At 40.6% G+C, this 15,329-nt stretch overlaps 3 protein-coding genes across 3 annotated transcripts in view; 2 read left to right on the forward strand and 1 right to left on the reverse strand.

Annotated features, from left to right (window-relative positions):
- Window positions 1-12,637, forward strand: part of LOC109365930 (uncharacterized) — an 83,417-nt gene extending 70,780 nt beyond the window's left edge. Inside the window, exon 12 of the mRNA XM_085219394.1 lies at window positions 1,530-12,637. The gene's annotated coding sequence lies outside the window, so the exon portion shown is untranslated. The remainder of the gene's footprint in view (window positions 1-1,529) is intronic.
- On the reverse strand, window positions 11,650-15,293 carry MCFD2 (multiple coagulation factor deficiency 2, ER cargo receptor complex subunit). Its single transcript, XM_010706787.2, has 4 exons — window positions 15,157-15,293; window positions 14,730-14,878; window positions 13,864-14,023; window positions 11,650-13,048 (listed from the first exon to the last, which is right to left on the reverse strand). The coding sequence occupies exons 2-4, from the start codon at window positions 14,867-14,869 to the stop codon at window positions 12,917-12,919; spliced, it is 432 nt and encodes a 143-aa protein (XP_010705089.1). The 5' UTR covers window positions 14,870-14,878; window positions 15,157-15,293; the 3' UTR covers window positions 11,650-12,916.
- The window catches only part of TTC7A (tetratricopeptide repeat domain 7A), a 161,407-nt gene continuing 161,267 nt past the window's right edge, over window positions 15,190-15,329 (forward strand). Inside the window, exon 1 of the mRNA XM_085219390.1 lies at window positions 15,190-15,326. The gene's annotated coding sequence lies outside the window, so the exon portion shown is untranslated. The remainder of the gene's footprint in view (window positions 15,327-15,329) is intronic.

Raw genomic sequence — 15,329 nt, forward strand, 5'->3', positions numbered from 1 at the left:
AACACGAGTAAGTCTCTAAAAGATAAACTAAATCAGACTAATTTGTTATGTAATCCCTTTTTAATGTGGAGAATTAAGGTAACGGCAAGATGGCTGTGTTTAATACTTTGAATAATTACTGGCAGTTATTGACATTGAAGATGGGACTGAGCAAGTTAATTTCTACTTGTTGTTTTCAACACGTGCCAAACTCTTATTTCACACCAGCAAGGAAAGGCTAGAAGTTGTGTATTCCATATGCATGAAGTAACAGTTGGCACAAATCACTGAGGGGAGAAAAATAAGAACCACTAAAGCCCAGCAACCCAAACTGTCACTCGCTGACAAATTTTTGACTCTCACTGCTGAAGAAAAAATAACATAAAGGCTTCATGTAGAATATTCCACCTACGTAAACCCAGGTTTCTGATCTTCTTTGAGGTAACTGTTTTGCTGAGGAAGCAACGACAGCTTCAGGTGTCCAACCTCCTCTTTTCCTGTCTTGGGAAAGACCATCACACCCAGTCCCAGAGTGGGACGGGAATGAAGCAGCAGAGGCTAATGAGCATGCCTTTCATCAACTGAAGGCATGAAATAACTATTTTCCATTGCTAGGAATGGAGATGTTGGGTTAACATCAGCTTTGCAGGTAATGTCTCCCTGCTTGGGACAATTCTACTAGGTAGATAAAGGGAGTTTACATCCTCTCTTCACTGGCGCTGCTGGATTTGCTGTCAAACAGCTGGAGACAGCACAACCTTCCTCTGACTCCACAAATTGTGTCATCATTTAGACATTTGGGGTATGGCTGCCAAAGCATTGAGAGTACTACTGGGCCCTGATGTTGCTGTCCTCTCCCCAGGGCACCCCAACCGGTCTGGGCCCCACCTCAGCCCCAGGGCCATCAGCTTCTGACCCAGTGAGGCCACAGCAGGGCTGAGGTCCAGCTCCCCACATCCCTGCCCAGCCATAGGCCTGACTGAGTTGGGCTTACCCATACTCCCATGGCCCATTCCCATGGTCCATGGCCTCTGTGATGCCCTGTCAATTTGCATGGGTTACATGAGTTTTCTTAGTTGTCTTCTGTACAAGAAGACATCCTGTACTCACAGAACTAGATGATGGTCTAAGTTTTCCCAGCCACTTTTGGAAGGAAATATGCAAATAAACAAACATTTAGTGAAAGTCAAAATATGTATGATATATGTGATATAAAAGCATTATATACTGTTCCTTCTTGGTTTCCTGTACCTTCACTGTCCTGTGATACCTCCCTTTCTCCTTTCTCTCTCTAACTTGACATCTACTGGGGATGAAATTGTGCAGCCTGGAAAGTAAGTAATGACACTTGCAAATACATATCAAGAGTTAATTTCAGCAAGTTTCATATAATTTTTTTCCTATTTTGTTGATTACTTAGAATAGTACCTGTAAGCCAAAGCTTGCTTGTTTGAGTCACTCTCTCGTTTTATTTTTAAAGTAACTGATTTTGCATTTTGACACGTTTCTTGTTTTCAGACTGTGTTGATTTTCTGTGTGGTTCACTCTAGACTTCCTACAACAGACAGCTTATTATCTCGCCTTGTGAAAATCATACTTGACTTCTGGGAGACGTCTATCAAAAGGAAAGAATAGACTGAGAAGCTGGTACTTTCGATCTAATTATCTAGGTTGGTGGTTGTTCGGTGAACCTATTAACTGCCTGAAGTGATTTGCATCTTCATGGGTACACATAATCATTCTCTGCACTATTTAAATGGGAAATGCTACAGCTGTTATGTGTCCCAGTTTATTTTCTCTTCAGTTGGTTCCCAAATGCATCTGGCTTCGCTCATGATGAACAGTAGAGCCCATCTTGCACCTTCTGAACTAATGACTGCAGATGTATGTTCTCACCTCCCCTTATCTCTTATCCTTGACTAACCACCTCAGTTCAAGGTTTATGCCTTTCAGTGAAGCACTTAAGCACACTCTTAGCTTTAAGTACATCATTTCATTGAGTAGGGATGGATTTAATTACATACTTGTAGTCTGTGGCTTGTCAGCACTTCAAGTTTCCTAACCAATTTCCAAATAAGTTAAAAGTTAGCAACCAGCCCTGACAGTTCTGCACCTTGGTGAATGGTGAGCTTTCTGGTAGTGACAGACAACACTGTTCAAGCCTTTCATGATGCTCCAGAGTAGAGATGCATAGAGTTTTGGGCCCAACTGCTCTCTGGGAATGAAAGAAAGGTGCTTTCTAAAAACCTACTTGTGACCTAGAAAAAAAGGGACAGGGAAATATTTCTCAACTTTCTCTGGTGGTGGCAGCATACTCTGCTGGGGCAAGATACCATCAGCACAGCAAGAAGCCAAGCCTTTGTGTCCTGGCTGTAAAATCTAGCTTCTACAGCTCAGATGTAGAGGAGTCTGTGCCCTATCCCTTTCAAATCCAACACCACCAACGCAGTCAGCCCACACAAATCTGTTCTCTGCTGTGTCTTCCCCCAAGATCAGTTCACTCTTAAGTCTCAAGAGTATGTATGTATAAGGACAGCTCAGGAAATGGAGAGGGAGGAAAATCATCATTCATGGTGTTTAGCTTCTGACTAAAGACTAACTTAATGAAGTTTGAGCACTTTGTCCATATTGGGATTAAGAGCTAATAAATAACTCATCACAAATGTAAGAGAAAAATAAATAGGCCATGTTCATCTGAATGGCAGAAAATATCTTTGGGGGTGGTGCCAAAATGAAATGGAATTCACAACAGTGGCAACACAGATGAGTTTAGAAGATGTGCATGACCTCGGATGGAAGTGTTGCAGGGTAGGTAGTTTGTCATCTATGTCAGCCCTGGTAGATCTAAGCAGCATGGTTCTGTGGAGGAGCCTTGTGGCTGTGCTTTCTTGTGCTGGCAGCCACAGACAAGCTGCAGTTATGACCTCATGCCATCCGGGTTAGAAAAAGTGTGACTAGCATGAGTAGCTTTATCTGAGGCCTACACCAGGCTTCATTGTTGATAAGTTGCATAGGTAATGAAGTTGTGGATGAGAGATGCAATCAGCCACCCCGGAAACCATCTTTCTGAATGTGGTTGATATCTTGTGGCACTGCTTTGGATAGCCCATGTTGTGCAAACTTCTGGCTCTTTAAAGATCCAGCGGACTAATAGACTAAAAAAACCCACATCATATGTCATTCTGGGTACGTTCTTGCTGAGAATGAATACAAAGGCCTATTCATCACTCCCAGTGCTCTCATAACGGACAGATTAAATCACTCTCTGGCTGTGAAGATGACAGTGGCCCAATAGCTATGGCTGTGTAACAGTTTCCATTAGAAGGCCTTGTTTCTGATTGTTTATGATTTTGCCAGGCTTCAGCTCCTTGAGCTGAAATTTCCCCTGCCATATGTCACCACAAACTGAATTTCTGTGTGTGGAAGGGCCGAAATGAATATTCATGGAATTTCCAGTGAAAAGTTACTCAGACACAATTTTACAAAGATTAATTGTACATTTGTCTTTTCTTGAGTGATCAGGAGAAACATCTGGAGCTACGTGCTCCCCAGTGGTCAGTACTCAACCTGAAGCTGGAATAGCAGCTAAACAGCCTGGGTGCAAGAGGTTTCATATCCGGGTCTCTCAACTTGGTAGATATTCTCGACAGTTTTAACCTTTTCACAAATGACCAACCTTCTGAGGCTGTACTTTGGTGTCCTAATATATTTAGTCCAATATTGAAACCCGTGATGTGTTGACAGAAGTTGCTTCTAGCGGACTGAGATTACACTAATAGGGAGTAGAATTTGGGAGGGTGACATCTACTGTTTTATGATTGAGCACATCCAGGGTTTGAGTATGTGGGGGTTTGGGTATGACTGCTTATAGCTCTCTTTATCTTATCCTTTACCTTCTCCACTCTTGTCCATTGTTGTATTCTTGACCAACATTCCTTGTCAAGTGGTATCAGGATAGATTGTCAGATCTCTGTGCTGATCTGAATACCAGTCTGAAGTTGCTAGCTCATGAGATGAGTGAGCTTCATAGCATTTAGGAAGAATTTTATCTGGTTCAAGGAAACTGTTTTTCTCCTGCACTTTCAACCAATACTGGCGATGCCAGCAGGAAGAGCTTTCAGGCTGGACTGATTTGCCTCAGGATTAGGTTTTTATGTTAGGAATTTTTTTGGTGACCAGCATGGATGCGAGTCAGCAGTGGCATCGGATTCAGTGGACAGATAATAATTTTGAGGGTGATGTGCTGTTTCTGGGAGCAGTATCTGCAGATGGAGCTCAACTGCACTCTGGAGGAAACGTGCTCTCTGATCTGCAGCTGGCATACGCCTGTCTCTTTCCCTAAACTGTTTTTATTAGATGGAGCTTTACAAGCCCCCAGGAAGGACCTTTAACTTCCACAGGAATCTGAGAAAGCTTGTGTTAAACTCCTTAAAGGAGTTCTCCCTTAGCCATTGCACAAGCTAGAAAATTTCCAGATCCTAGCAAAAACTGTGTGAGTGCTGTGTTCAGATGGTGTAGAGCTTGCTCTTGCGTACCTAAATCACCATTAAACTAGCTACTCTGGGTCCAATTAGTAACATTGTCCCAGGAACAAAGTGTTCAGCGTGGCCTGCTAAAAGTATAAGTTGCTTACCTTACTCAGTGTTTATATTCAGTTTTGCTGTTGTGCTATGTTCTGTAATGCTATTGGTATGGTGTTAGCAGTATCTTAGCTGACTAATTTAAAGGTAGTTGGGTACCCCAATGACATGTTGCAATTTTAATAAGGCCTGTGGTAGAGACACATCTGCAGTCAGAACTTGTCATCATTCTGCACTGCCAACATGGTGTAATAAGTCTTTGTAGAAATCCCGAAGCCAGACCATAGGAAATGAATCTGGATCCTATAAACATTTTAGTGGGAGGAAGCAAAAATATTTGCATGACCTGCCAGGACTTTTAATCTCATATATAGGACGTCACATGGGGGAAGTGGTCTTTTCCCTTGTTGATAATAAAAGCACTTTATATTTTTGCTGCAATGAAAAGATCATGCATTATATAGATCGCAGTGAACAGTATTCAGTAAACTGCAGATTTCCTTAAGTTTCCATTATAAACTTGATTTTATTCCTATTCCTGTCTCTGCCAAAATTAGCCCTATACACCTACAACTTCACATGCATAATCTTATTCTGGGACAGATTTTTTGGAAGAGTTGAAGGAAACTGGTCAAGGTGTTTAAGAGATATGACAGCTAAAAAATGAGATCATCTGCTTGGAGATTTTCCTAAAGACTTTTTGACTTGTCATATACTGAAAATTCATTTGCCTGGAGTTTCAAAAAAATATTTTAAATCTGTTGGTCTTGGCCAGAAATGGTGCCTTTGAGTAGTTTTAGGCTGTCTGGTGACAGAATTATTTGGTTACTGAAAGTGGTTTCCGCCTTGGTGTATGTATACGTGTTATGTGTTCTTTGGAGATCTTAACTTCACTAGTCAGTGCCAACATGTTCTTAAATTTACAATGGCAAATGTGAGGTTTCTAACCAACTCCGCATGCATCCTAAACGTACACATTCCTTCTCCTAGACCAGTCTTAAGTGTGTGCCCTGCTGCCTAAAATACTCACCAGTGCATTTCCTGACTCCCACTCCAATCCATGCTGAGGCTGACAGCGTGGTTTTACAGTCACTTCTGCAAAGTCCCTGAAGGCATCTCCCAAAGGGACTGGCATTCAAATCTTATTTCTACCCATCTCAGTTCTCTTTCCTGGAACAAAACATCATACCTGCCATGATTTGTGCCAATATGTCAGTCTCCAATGGCTGCGAGCCATGGATGATGACACTTAAGTCAATATTTTTGTGTTTGTGGCTTATTTCTGTTTTACGACAAAATAAATTCTGGAGCATATTATGTGTTTCTTAAAGAGGATTTGTTTCAAAATACATGCTTTTGCTTTCTCAAAATTGGGTAATTTTTAAATATGGTTCTTGAAGTGTGCCCAAAAGCAGAAGTAAACTGAACCATTAGATGATTTTGAAAGCTTCCCCTTAGATAAGAAGCATGTGATATCTAGAAACAGTATAGTTGTGCTACACCACTGCATTAATGTGGTTCTGTGGGATCACTGCTGCATCATGCACTTAGCTTACACTAAAGGTCATGGCTTAGCAATGTCAACAGTAAAGTTTGCCCAGTACATACCACTGATTATGGGACATTGCCCATGTTCCATAAGACCTTGTTTGCAGTTAGTAGTGTTGCTTGACTTTAACATTTAAGCCTTGATCTTTCTGACTTTAGTGGTTTTTTTGTTGTCGTTGAACCATAGTTGTTGTGGAACCTGTGAATGTATTTGTGAGAAGTATGACCATATGCTTTCTCTATTCTTTATTATTCCATCAGCATCTGTTCTTGGCCACCACTGAGACAAGCTGTTGGGCTAAGTGAACCTTTGCTTTAACTCAGTGTGAATGTTCCTGCCTATATTCTCAGTCTCAGCAAAAATAGTTGACTGTTTGCTAAAAACAGGGCTAGGAGATCACTTTGTTATTAAAAAAACACCTCTCAGTAGCCTTTTTATTTATTTATTTATTTATTCTTGTCTTTTCTAAGAAAGAGCTTTAGTGTCTTTGTGCTTGGGAGCTAGGGCTGGAAACCTAAGTGAAACATTATCTTAGAGTCATGGCTATGTTTCCATCCCCACCTCTTTCTGATTCAAAGTGTCCACTTTTGGCTCTTGACAATCACACCTTGAATGTGTTCTCTAGAAACTTGGCAGGCTTTGCACTTGGACTTTGTGGCAGTGGACACACTCTGCCAAGACTGAGCAGGAGATTTCTGGTTGCAGACTGCTCTGTCATACAGCACAGGAACTGAATGCAGCAAGATGGTCCTCCCAGCTGTTCTCTGCAACTGAACAACTAACTTCACTGTTGCTAGTTGAGGACTATTAATCTTTCCTTTTAAACATTATTTCTTTAGGGAAAAAAAAAATCTTGCAATTTTTTCTCATGTTTTCTGGACTTGTGTCCGTTTCTGTTGATCTCCTCTGGTCTCTTACCATCTCGTTCATGTCTTTCTTGAAATGCAGTGCACAAAACAGAACGCTGTCTTCCAGTTAAGTCTTCATCAGTGAAGATAAGACCTCAAGAACTCTATTCATTATCTTTAAGACCCTTTTAGACATCCCAATGTCATATCTGTGCTTTATGCAAAAGCACAGCTCTGCCACTCGTGTTCAGCTTGTGTTCCACTATAGTCCCTAGATTTTTATCTTATGAATTAGACAGATGAGTATTTCTGCATAAGTGTGGCATTTTACACTATCACCTTCCATCCGTTTAGATGACTTCTCTAAATATATCAAGATCATTTTAAATTCTGATTCTGCCTTTCATAATATCTCCTCTTGTATGCCTAATAGCCATACTTCTATTACACTTCTTCGTACTTTCATCTTCTATGCCTTCAATAAAAACACCAAATAAAACTGGATACGGGACCAATCTCCACTGACTTCCTTGTAGAACACATCTATTTTGATATGTTACATTTTAATTTTACTGTGAATTCTATCATCCAACCAGACTTGACCTCCTGCCCCTTTCCACAGCAGTTTCATTTAGATCACAACTCACTAGCCTGTTTATGAGGAAGTATTCCAAAGGCTTTGCAAAAAAACCCTAAATTAAATAAATAATTTTGAGTTATATGACACTTATGGCCATTACTTCACCCTCTTTAAGATTCCTAGAGTGAAGCTGATTGGGCCCAGGCAATTTAAAAACGTATAATTTAATGGGTTACTTTCTAGGCAGATTTCTCATTTTTTAGGCTGAAGTTTTAACACTTTTTTCCCTTGTACTCATTGCACTGTTTTCTTGCCTTTTTAGTAGAAAGGGCAAAAAAAAATCCATCAAACTCTCACACCCTTAACATCCTCTGCTGACAGCTTCCCCCATCTTTCTTTTGTTTTTCTCTTCAACATCACTTGTAAAATTTCTACAACTTCTTATATGTTTTGCCAGTTGCACCTTGCACACTCCTTCTTTACTGAATGTATCTGTGATACAATCTGGGAGAAGAATTCACAGAGAGCAGCCCTGTGGAAAAGGACTTGGAGAACCTGATGGATGAAAAGCTGTACGTGAGCCATCAGTGTGCTCTTGCAGCCCTGAAGGCTGACAGTACACTGGGCTGCATCAAAAGAGGGGTGGCCAGCAGGGAAAGGGAGCTGATCGTGTCCCTCTGCTTTGTCCCTATGAGGCACCATCTGGAGCACTATGTGCAGGTCTAGGGCTCCCAGTACAAGAGGGTTTTGGAGCTATTGGAGCAGGTCCAGAATAGGGCCATGAGGATGATCAGAGGACTGGAGCATGTCTCCTGTGAAGAAAGGTTGATGGAATTGGGCTTGTTAGCTTGGAGAAGGTTCTGGGGAGACCTCACCGCAGCCTTCCAGTGCTTGAAGAGAGCTTATAAGCAGGAGAGAGACTGACATTTTACATGGTCCGATAGTGTTAAGATGGAGTAAATGGATTTAGGTCAGATGTTAGGAAGAAGTTTTTCACTCAGAGGGCAGTGAGATGATGAAACAGATTGCCCAGAGAGATTGTGGATGCCCCCTCCTTGAAGGCGTTCAACCCATGGTCGGATGAAGTGCTGGGCAGCCAGCTGGTGGGTGACAGCCCTGCCCATGGCAGGGGGGTTAGAACCAGATGAGCTTTAAGGTCCCCTCCAACTTAAGCCATTCTACGATCTCTGATTCTATGATATATACATACACACTTATGGATGACATATTGTTGTATGCTCTCCACCAGCTGACCGAGTTTCTTCTTTACAGATGTCTCTCTCTCATGCTTGTGGTCAATTAAAGTATTATAAATTAGCTGACTTGTGCTGAATTTCCTTACCTTCCTCAAAAGTGGTATAGCTTGCAATTGGTTTCTTATTAGCATTTGTTGAAGGAACTGACAGCTCTCTGTAATTTGTTTTTCCTCAAGGTTTGCCTTCTATGAGATCTTCCCTACCCATTCTCTGGGTTTATTGACATCTGCCTTCTTGACATATACTGCTGTCAGTCACTGGGATTAAGTGGCAGAGGTTGACACTATTTCATTGCAGAACTGAATTCTTGTAAAATGTCATATCTGACAGTATACTTTGAGTCGTATGTTACACTGCCCTCTACCTAAATGCAAAACTGGCACTCAGCTGAGCAAGGTAGCGACAATTAGAGCATGTATGAGCTCTGAAGATTTAGGATGTTTCAGAATTTAGAATGAAGAGCAGGAACAAAAACGTAACCGAACTTATAAGGCATAAATAATTGCTCTTATAATAGATCTCATTCAATACAGACAGCTATCTGTGCCAATGAAACATTTAGAGCACAAACTTTGCGATGGTAAATAATGCAGACTAAAGTATGTAATGATCCTTGTTCTAATTTGTTGGCTAAAAACTTTAGAATTGTTTCTTGATGCAGTAGGCAGACAGTGACAATGTCATGGGGGAGATGCCAAAGCTTAAGCTTAAGATCAGCTCTCACTGTAAGCATGCCTCATAATGATAGACTCTTACTAACATGAGATGCAAAAACAGTAAGGCCTCAGGTCCAACTTTAGTCCCTAACATTTTTTAATGTTGAGACTACTGTTGATACCTCAGTGGTCCTTCTCATAGGTCAACAACTAGTGATGGTCAAGAAGTCAAGTCAGGCCTGGTGCTCACTTTATAAAGCCTTCTGTTACAACACTGTTTTTACTGACACTATTACACCAGTTCTTTACTGTCACTTCAGGCAGGTTTGAGTTCCTAAGCAATGAAAATGAATTAGTAGTAACCAGCATCGTATTGGCAACATGCTTTTGTTAAAAGACAGAGGAGCAGGCCTTGCTGGTGTTCACAATAGTGGTTGATACTATAAAGAAATCCATTAGAATCACTCCAAGTTGCATACTGCCAAGAACAAGTATGTGGTGTTGGTACGCTATCTAGTGGCTGTACGGAGGAGAACATCATTCCTGAATTAGTTTCCACTCTAGCAAATTGCTAGTATTAAAAAAATGCTTTAGATGAGATCAGGATTTGTAAATTTAACTATTTTGTAATGAATTTAAGACGTTTTGAGGCTACAGGTTATGAGCCAAAAGAAGATACTAAAGTTTGTGTGAGTTTGCAAACAAAACAGTTGCTGAAAGCATTTTTGTCATTAACAATTTGCACTTTTTAAAAAGACTTCTCCCCTTTTGACTGTGATCTAGGTGGACCAGTGACTAATAGCTCAGTTTATGAGTGTTCAATAATCAGTTCAAGTATTTTCTTTAGCTGCTAGATTAGGCAGTATTGTTTAAGGTCAAAGCAGACAATCTAGATGCTTTAACTAAACTAAACAGATAGTGTGCAGTAATGCAAGGCCAGATGTATTCTCTAATGGGGAAAACTAATTCTAGTTCCCTGAGATCACAGACTTGGAAGGGGTGAAGACTGCACAGGCTTCTCCTACTTTTCTGTTTCTGACAGGGATGCAGTTAACACTCAGTAAATCAAACACCTCTCCTGCTTTACTATCCATTTATTATCCTAAGTGTGAAATAGATAGTACTGTTCTTCAGAAGGTAAAGCAGCTATTTAGCTGGTGAGTGCTTCTGTCGTAAAGGCCCTGTTTTCTCCATTACATACTCAAATTGGAGAACACTGTATGTCCATATGACCTGTACCAACATATTTAGGGTACTGCATGAGTTACAACAAGCACACAAATTACTTAAACTATAAAATAAATAAATAAATAAATAAATAAATAAATAAATAAAAGGTTGAGTCAATTTTAAGTGCACTTAATTAAATGGATGTCTTTGTTTTAGGATGATGACTGCAGGTTTCAGCTTGGATATTTCAAGAATTGTACATCTTTCTAGGAAAGCAGAACTTTTACTTTACCCTCTCTTAATGCATTGTGAAATGAAAAGTGCCAATTTTATTCTCCATTTTTGGCAAACAATTTCTCAATTTATACAAGTTTCTGACTCCTTAAAAACACGTTTAAATTATTTGGTAAAAAATGCTGTCCACAATATCTGTATTTATCATCATTACTCCTGATACAACACATCCCTCGCCACATAGGATAACTATTAATAACCATGTAAATAAGACATTTATATAAATACATGCCACACAGCTGGTTGCTAGACTAAGTTTAAGCATTTTTCTTAGTCTCTAAGACCACTGCACTTGATAAGTAAACAATGATTCTTTAGGGCTGGACATAGAAGTCAGTTTCTTGGTCCAGTTTAAGTAGAAAAAAAGCTTAGGAAATAAGCACATACGAGTTGCCAGGATCAATAATCTTTCAATGTTCAGAGCTGATAATCTTAACCTCCCTTTGTCTCCCCTCCCTTCCTATCCACTAACAATTCTCTGTACTTTCTTCAGTTTCAACTTTCACTCCAAATTTATTACCATGGAAATAAAAAATAATGATTTTGTTTTTAAGATGTCTGTTAGTAACTCAGATGGGCTTTCTATTGGAAGATTAAGCACGTGCCTCACTAGAACTTCCCACATTACATGCTGGCTCTGAATTGCTACAATCCCAACTTGTTTTTATTGCTTGTACAACCAGCATGACCCCGGTCACAAAGTAGTTATTACAAAAAAAAAAGTCCAACACAGGATCCGTTGTGCAAACAAATGGAATAATTTCTTTTACAAATGTGTTTCTGTTGTATAAGAATAATTTTGTACAGAAAATAGCTCTTTATGCACTTTACAGAAATGCTAACATTTAGATTCTCTATTCATGGACAGTGTTTGAATGCAATTTAAGATTTCAGCTATGCTTAATAGTTGCGAAATGTCAATAAAGCAGCAGTACATTATTGTACATCACATCCTTAAACTGCTTGACCTAGTAAGTATTGAGGACAGTGAAAACATTCCTAGAACCATGTTTGTTTACAAACATTCAAGTATCTTGAAACAGTGATTAAATACCTCCTGAAAGTAACACTGTAACTTATGTGTCAAGTAATATGAAATTAAACCTCAACAAGGCAGCATTACTTGCTCACAAATTATCCTGCTGGCTAACACTTTAAGAACCAAATTGAAAAGAAAGTTCAGTATTGAACTGGTTTTCAGTTAATGTGACCTTCAAAATGAGATAGCAGAAGGTTTTCTAGTAAATTTTATGCAGCATTAATACATCATATATGAATTAAAAATATTTTCATTTTCTTAACAAAAGACCATGAAAGGTAGAGAAAAATTTAAAAAGTAAATTTGTGAAGGATGAGAAGAAATTGGAAAGTGTGTATTTATATATAATGTGTAAGGGTATGCTAGCAAGTACATATATTTAAAAATACTCAATTTCTTTGAAGATAGTATTGAAGTCCATACGGTATCATAGGGACCTCAAACACAAACCACCTTCATCTTCTACAATTGCTGTTTCAAGCACCATACCTGTATGAAAATTTCCTCTGAAATTGGGAAGAGGGAAATTTCTTCTTTATATACAACTTTATGCAGTCATCATCTTTTCTTTCTTTCTAGGTATGTCATAAATTAAAATAGAAGATGTAAGCAAACAAGTTTGATATAACTCAATTTAAAAAAAAAAAAAAAAGGAATTTAGATTGTATTTGATTGTATTAAGTATTCACATATAGCTTAAAAGTTTGCCAGCTGTAGCCTATGGAAATATTTTGATGCTTCCATGATTCGAGATTCAAATACGTACCTACATTTAGTCAAGTGTGGCTACCATTCTGAGATTAGCCAGCCTCTTAACACATACAGTTTGCAAACAAATTCAACTGGCACCAGGACACCTCAGCTCACAAACACCTCAGCACAAAGGTTGACATGATTAATAAATCACATTATACTGGGTCACATTTCCATTCTGTTAGACGGAGAAACAAGCCCCTTTCAAACCCTTATTCCAGTGATTTTGCAAATTCTGCATAGTCAATGTATCCATCATTGTTCTTATCATCATCTCTTAAAACGTCGTCTATTAGACTTATTAGCTCCTCTTCTTTCATTGCCTGGGTATTCTCACCACCTTCCTACAAAAACAAAAAAACATAGCACACCAGTTTAGCAGGCTTTCTCATGTAGTGGCACATTTGACAGATTACAGACAATTAGTTTTTGTTAAGCAGCTCATGTTTGGTGTTTAATGTGGCACTAAGTGTTACGTAATTATTTATTTCAATATAAGCAAATTTTACCAGATGCAAGCTACTTAGTCTACATTCTCTGTCTTTCAAAACAATATACATGAAGTTATATTCTGAATTGTAATTTTTGAAAGGTCAGCATGAGATATTCTGTCAGCATTATCTTCCCAAAGCAATTATATCTCCATTTGTCCTTAAATGTTCATAGCCTGGACGAAAATGTGTTTAGAAAAGATAAAGGCATGCTATGACTGGTTCTTGTTACACTATGTTTGTGCATCCTGCACTTTGTGTACTCACAGCAGTAACATCTTGGAATCAAAAACAGCAGTCTTAGGACCTGCAGCAGCAGCATCACCACATGCTACTTCAATAACCTTGTTTTAGCTTAATTCCAATTTGGATAATTTCCCTTTCTCCTCTCCCCACCTCTGCCAATCGAAGAATCCTCTCTATCAAATCACTTCCACTCTTCATTCATACTGAAGTTTAAACTAGAGCAGAGTCTTCTTGAAAACTGTGATGTGAAACACTGTGATGAAGCCAGGACTTTTATAAGTCAAACCAAATGGGAGACAGTCTCATTTTCAGGCCAAACTGTTGTACTGTAACTGCCCTGAAGGTGTATCGTAGATGCTCTACACTAAACTGCTTTTCAGAACTGTTTTCTAAACACACAAACTATTACAATATTCATCTACCTCTTTGTGGACATGTGATATAGCAGTAGCAAGCTCTAACCCATCTAGCAAATTATTGCCATCGTAATCATGCATTTTGAAGTAATGAAGCTGCAGCTCCTGTGGAGACATCTCAGACTCCGGTTTTTCAATAACTCCTTCCAAGTGTTCCATGATGTGGCTATGGAAAAAAGAAAAAAAAAAAAACCACGATAAAAGACAGTGTTAACAGTTAATTATCAATTCTCTATTTGTATCAATTTAGTCTTAGATCAAGCAGCCAAATGCATGGGTACTATGTATCTCTAAAACACCCTGCACACTGCCTACAACTGAAAGGTATTTTATAATGGAAGGAGGAGGGTACAAAGGTTGTTTGCTACAGCTGCTGTAGTGGTCTCTGGTATCATAGATAGCTGTTCCTCTTTTTTTCTGGTCTACTTAACAGATTATAGAAACAAGCGAAGCAGCGTCTTGAATCTTCTGGCTGTCTTCCAGAGCCCAGTAACTGGAGGAAGATAGCTCCCAGTCAAATGTGAAGCAGGGAATGTCATTGCTGCCAAGTCTCTTTTATGTATGAAGAAGCGAGGAAGAATACAACTCTCCCCTACCTCTTTAAAATACAGCTCTGTTTATGTTATGTTGATCTAGGTAGGCAAAATGCCCGTAAGGAATGTTTCATACTGCGAACGGGGCTAAAGGTCCAGAGAGGCCTTTCCATTCCTTACATCTCTACTAAACTTACTGAGCAAATCCCTCATCTCTGACTCCACCCGTTCATACAACACCGCGAGGACAGAGGGTGCCCCAGGCTGCGACCCAGCTCGCATAACCCGACTTCAGAGACGAACAAAGCACGGAGAAGTTCGCACTCGCAGAGCACCTACTCTTTATCCTGCACCAAGTTCTTATCGAGGCGGCCGTGTGAGGACGGACTCTCCGCCGCGGGCTCCTCGGCCGGGACAGGGCCGAGCCATGCGGCCACCAGGCAGAACAGCAGAGGGCTCCTAAAGCTCACGGGGGCCATCGTGGTCTCCTGGAAAAAAGAAAACACACACACACACTCCCCTTAGATTAAAACGTGACGAAACAGCCCGGCCGAACTCCAGAACGCAGCCCTGCCCGCGGTGACGGGGCCAAAGTTCGCGCTCAGCACCGCGGTGCATCGATCCGGACACCATGAAGGTAGCACAGCCGTTGTATACGTTTATCCCCCACCCTCCCCGGCGCCCAGAAGAGGGGACCGTGACAGCGGCCCTACGCCCAGCCCTGCCCCTCGGCGCGGTTACACCGCGACCCGGCCGCGCTACGCACCCGCCAGCGGATAGCGGCCGCCGCGCCGTGCCCAGCAGGTGGAGCCGCCCCGCGCCGGGCCAGCCACCATCACACCACCCCTCTGCTACTGCGCAGGCGCGCCCCGCCCATCGGCCGCACCGGACGTCACCGCCGCTGGAATTCCACGTGGAGCGCTCGCTGACGGCCAGGTG

This window comes from Meleagris gallopavo, chromosome 2 (genome assembly GCF_905368555.1).
Source record: "Meleagris gallopavo chromosome 2, MGAL_WU_HG_1.1, whole genome shotgun sequence".
Classification (NCBI taxonomy): Eukaryota; Metazoa; Chordata; class Aves; order Galliformes; family Phasianidae; genus Meleagris; species Meleagris gallopavo.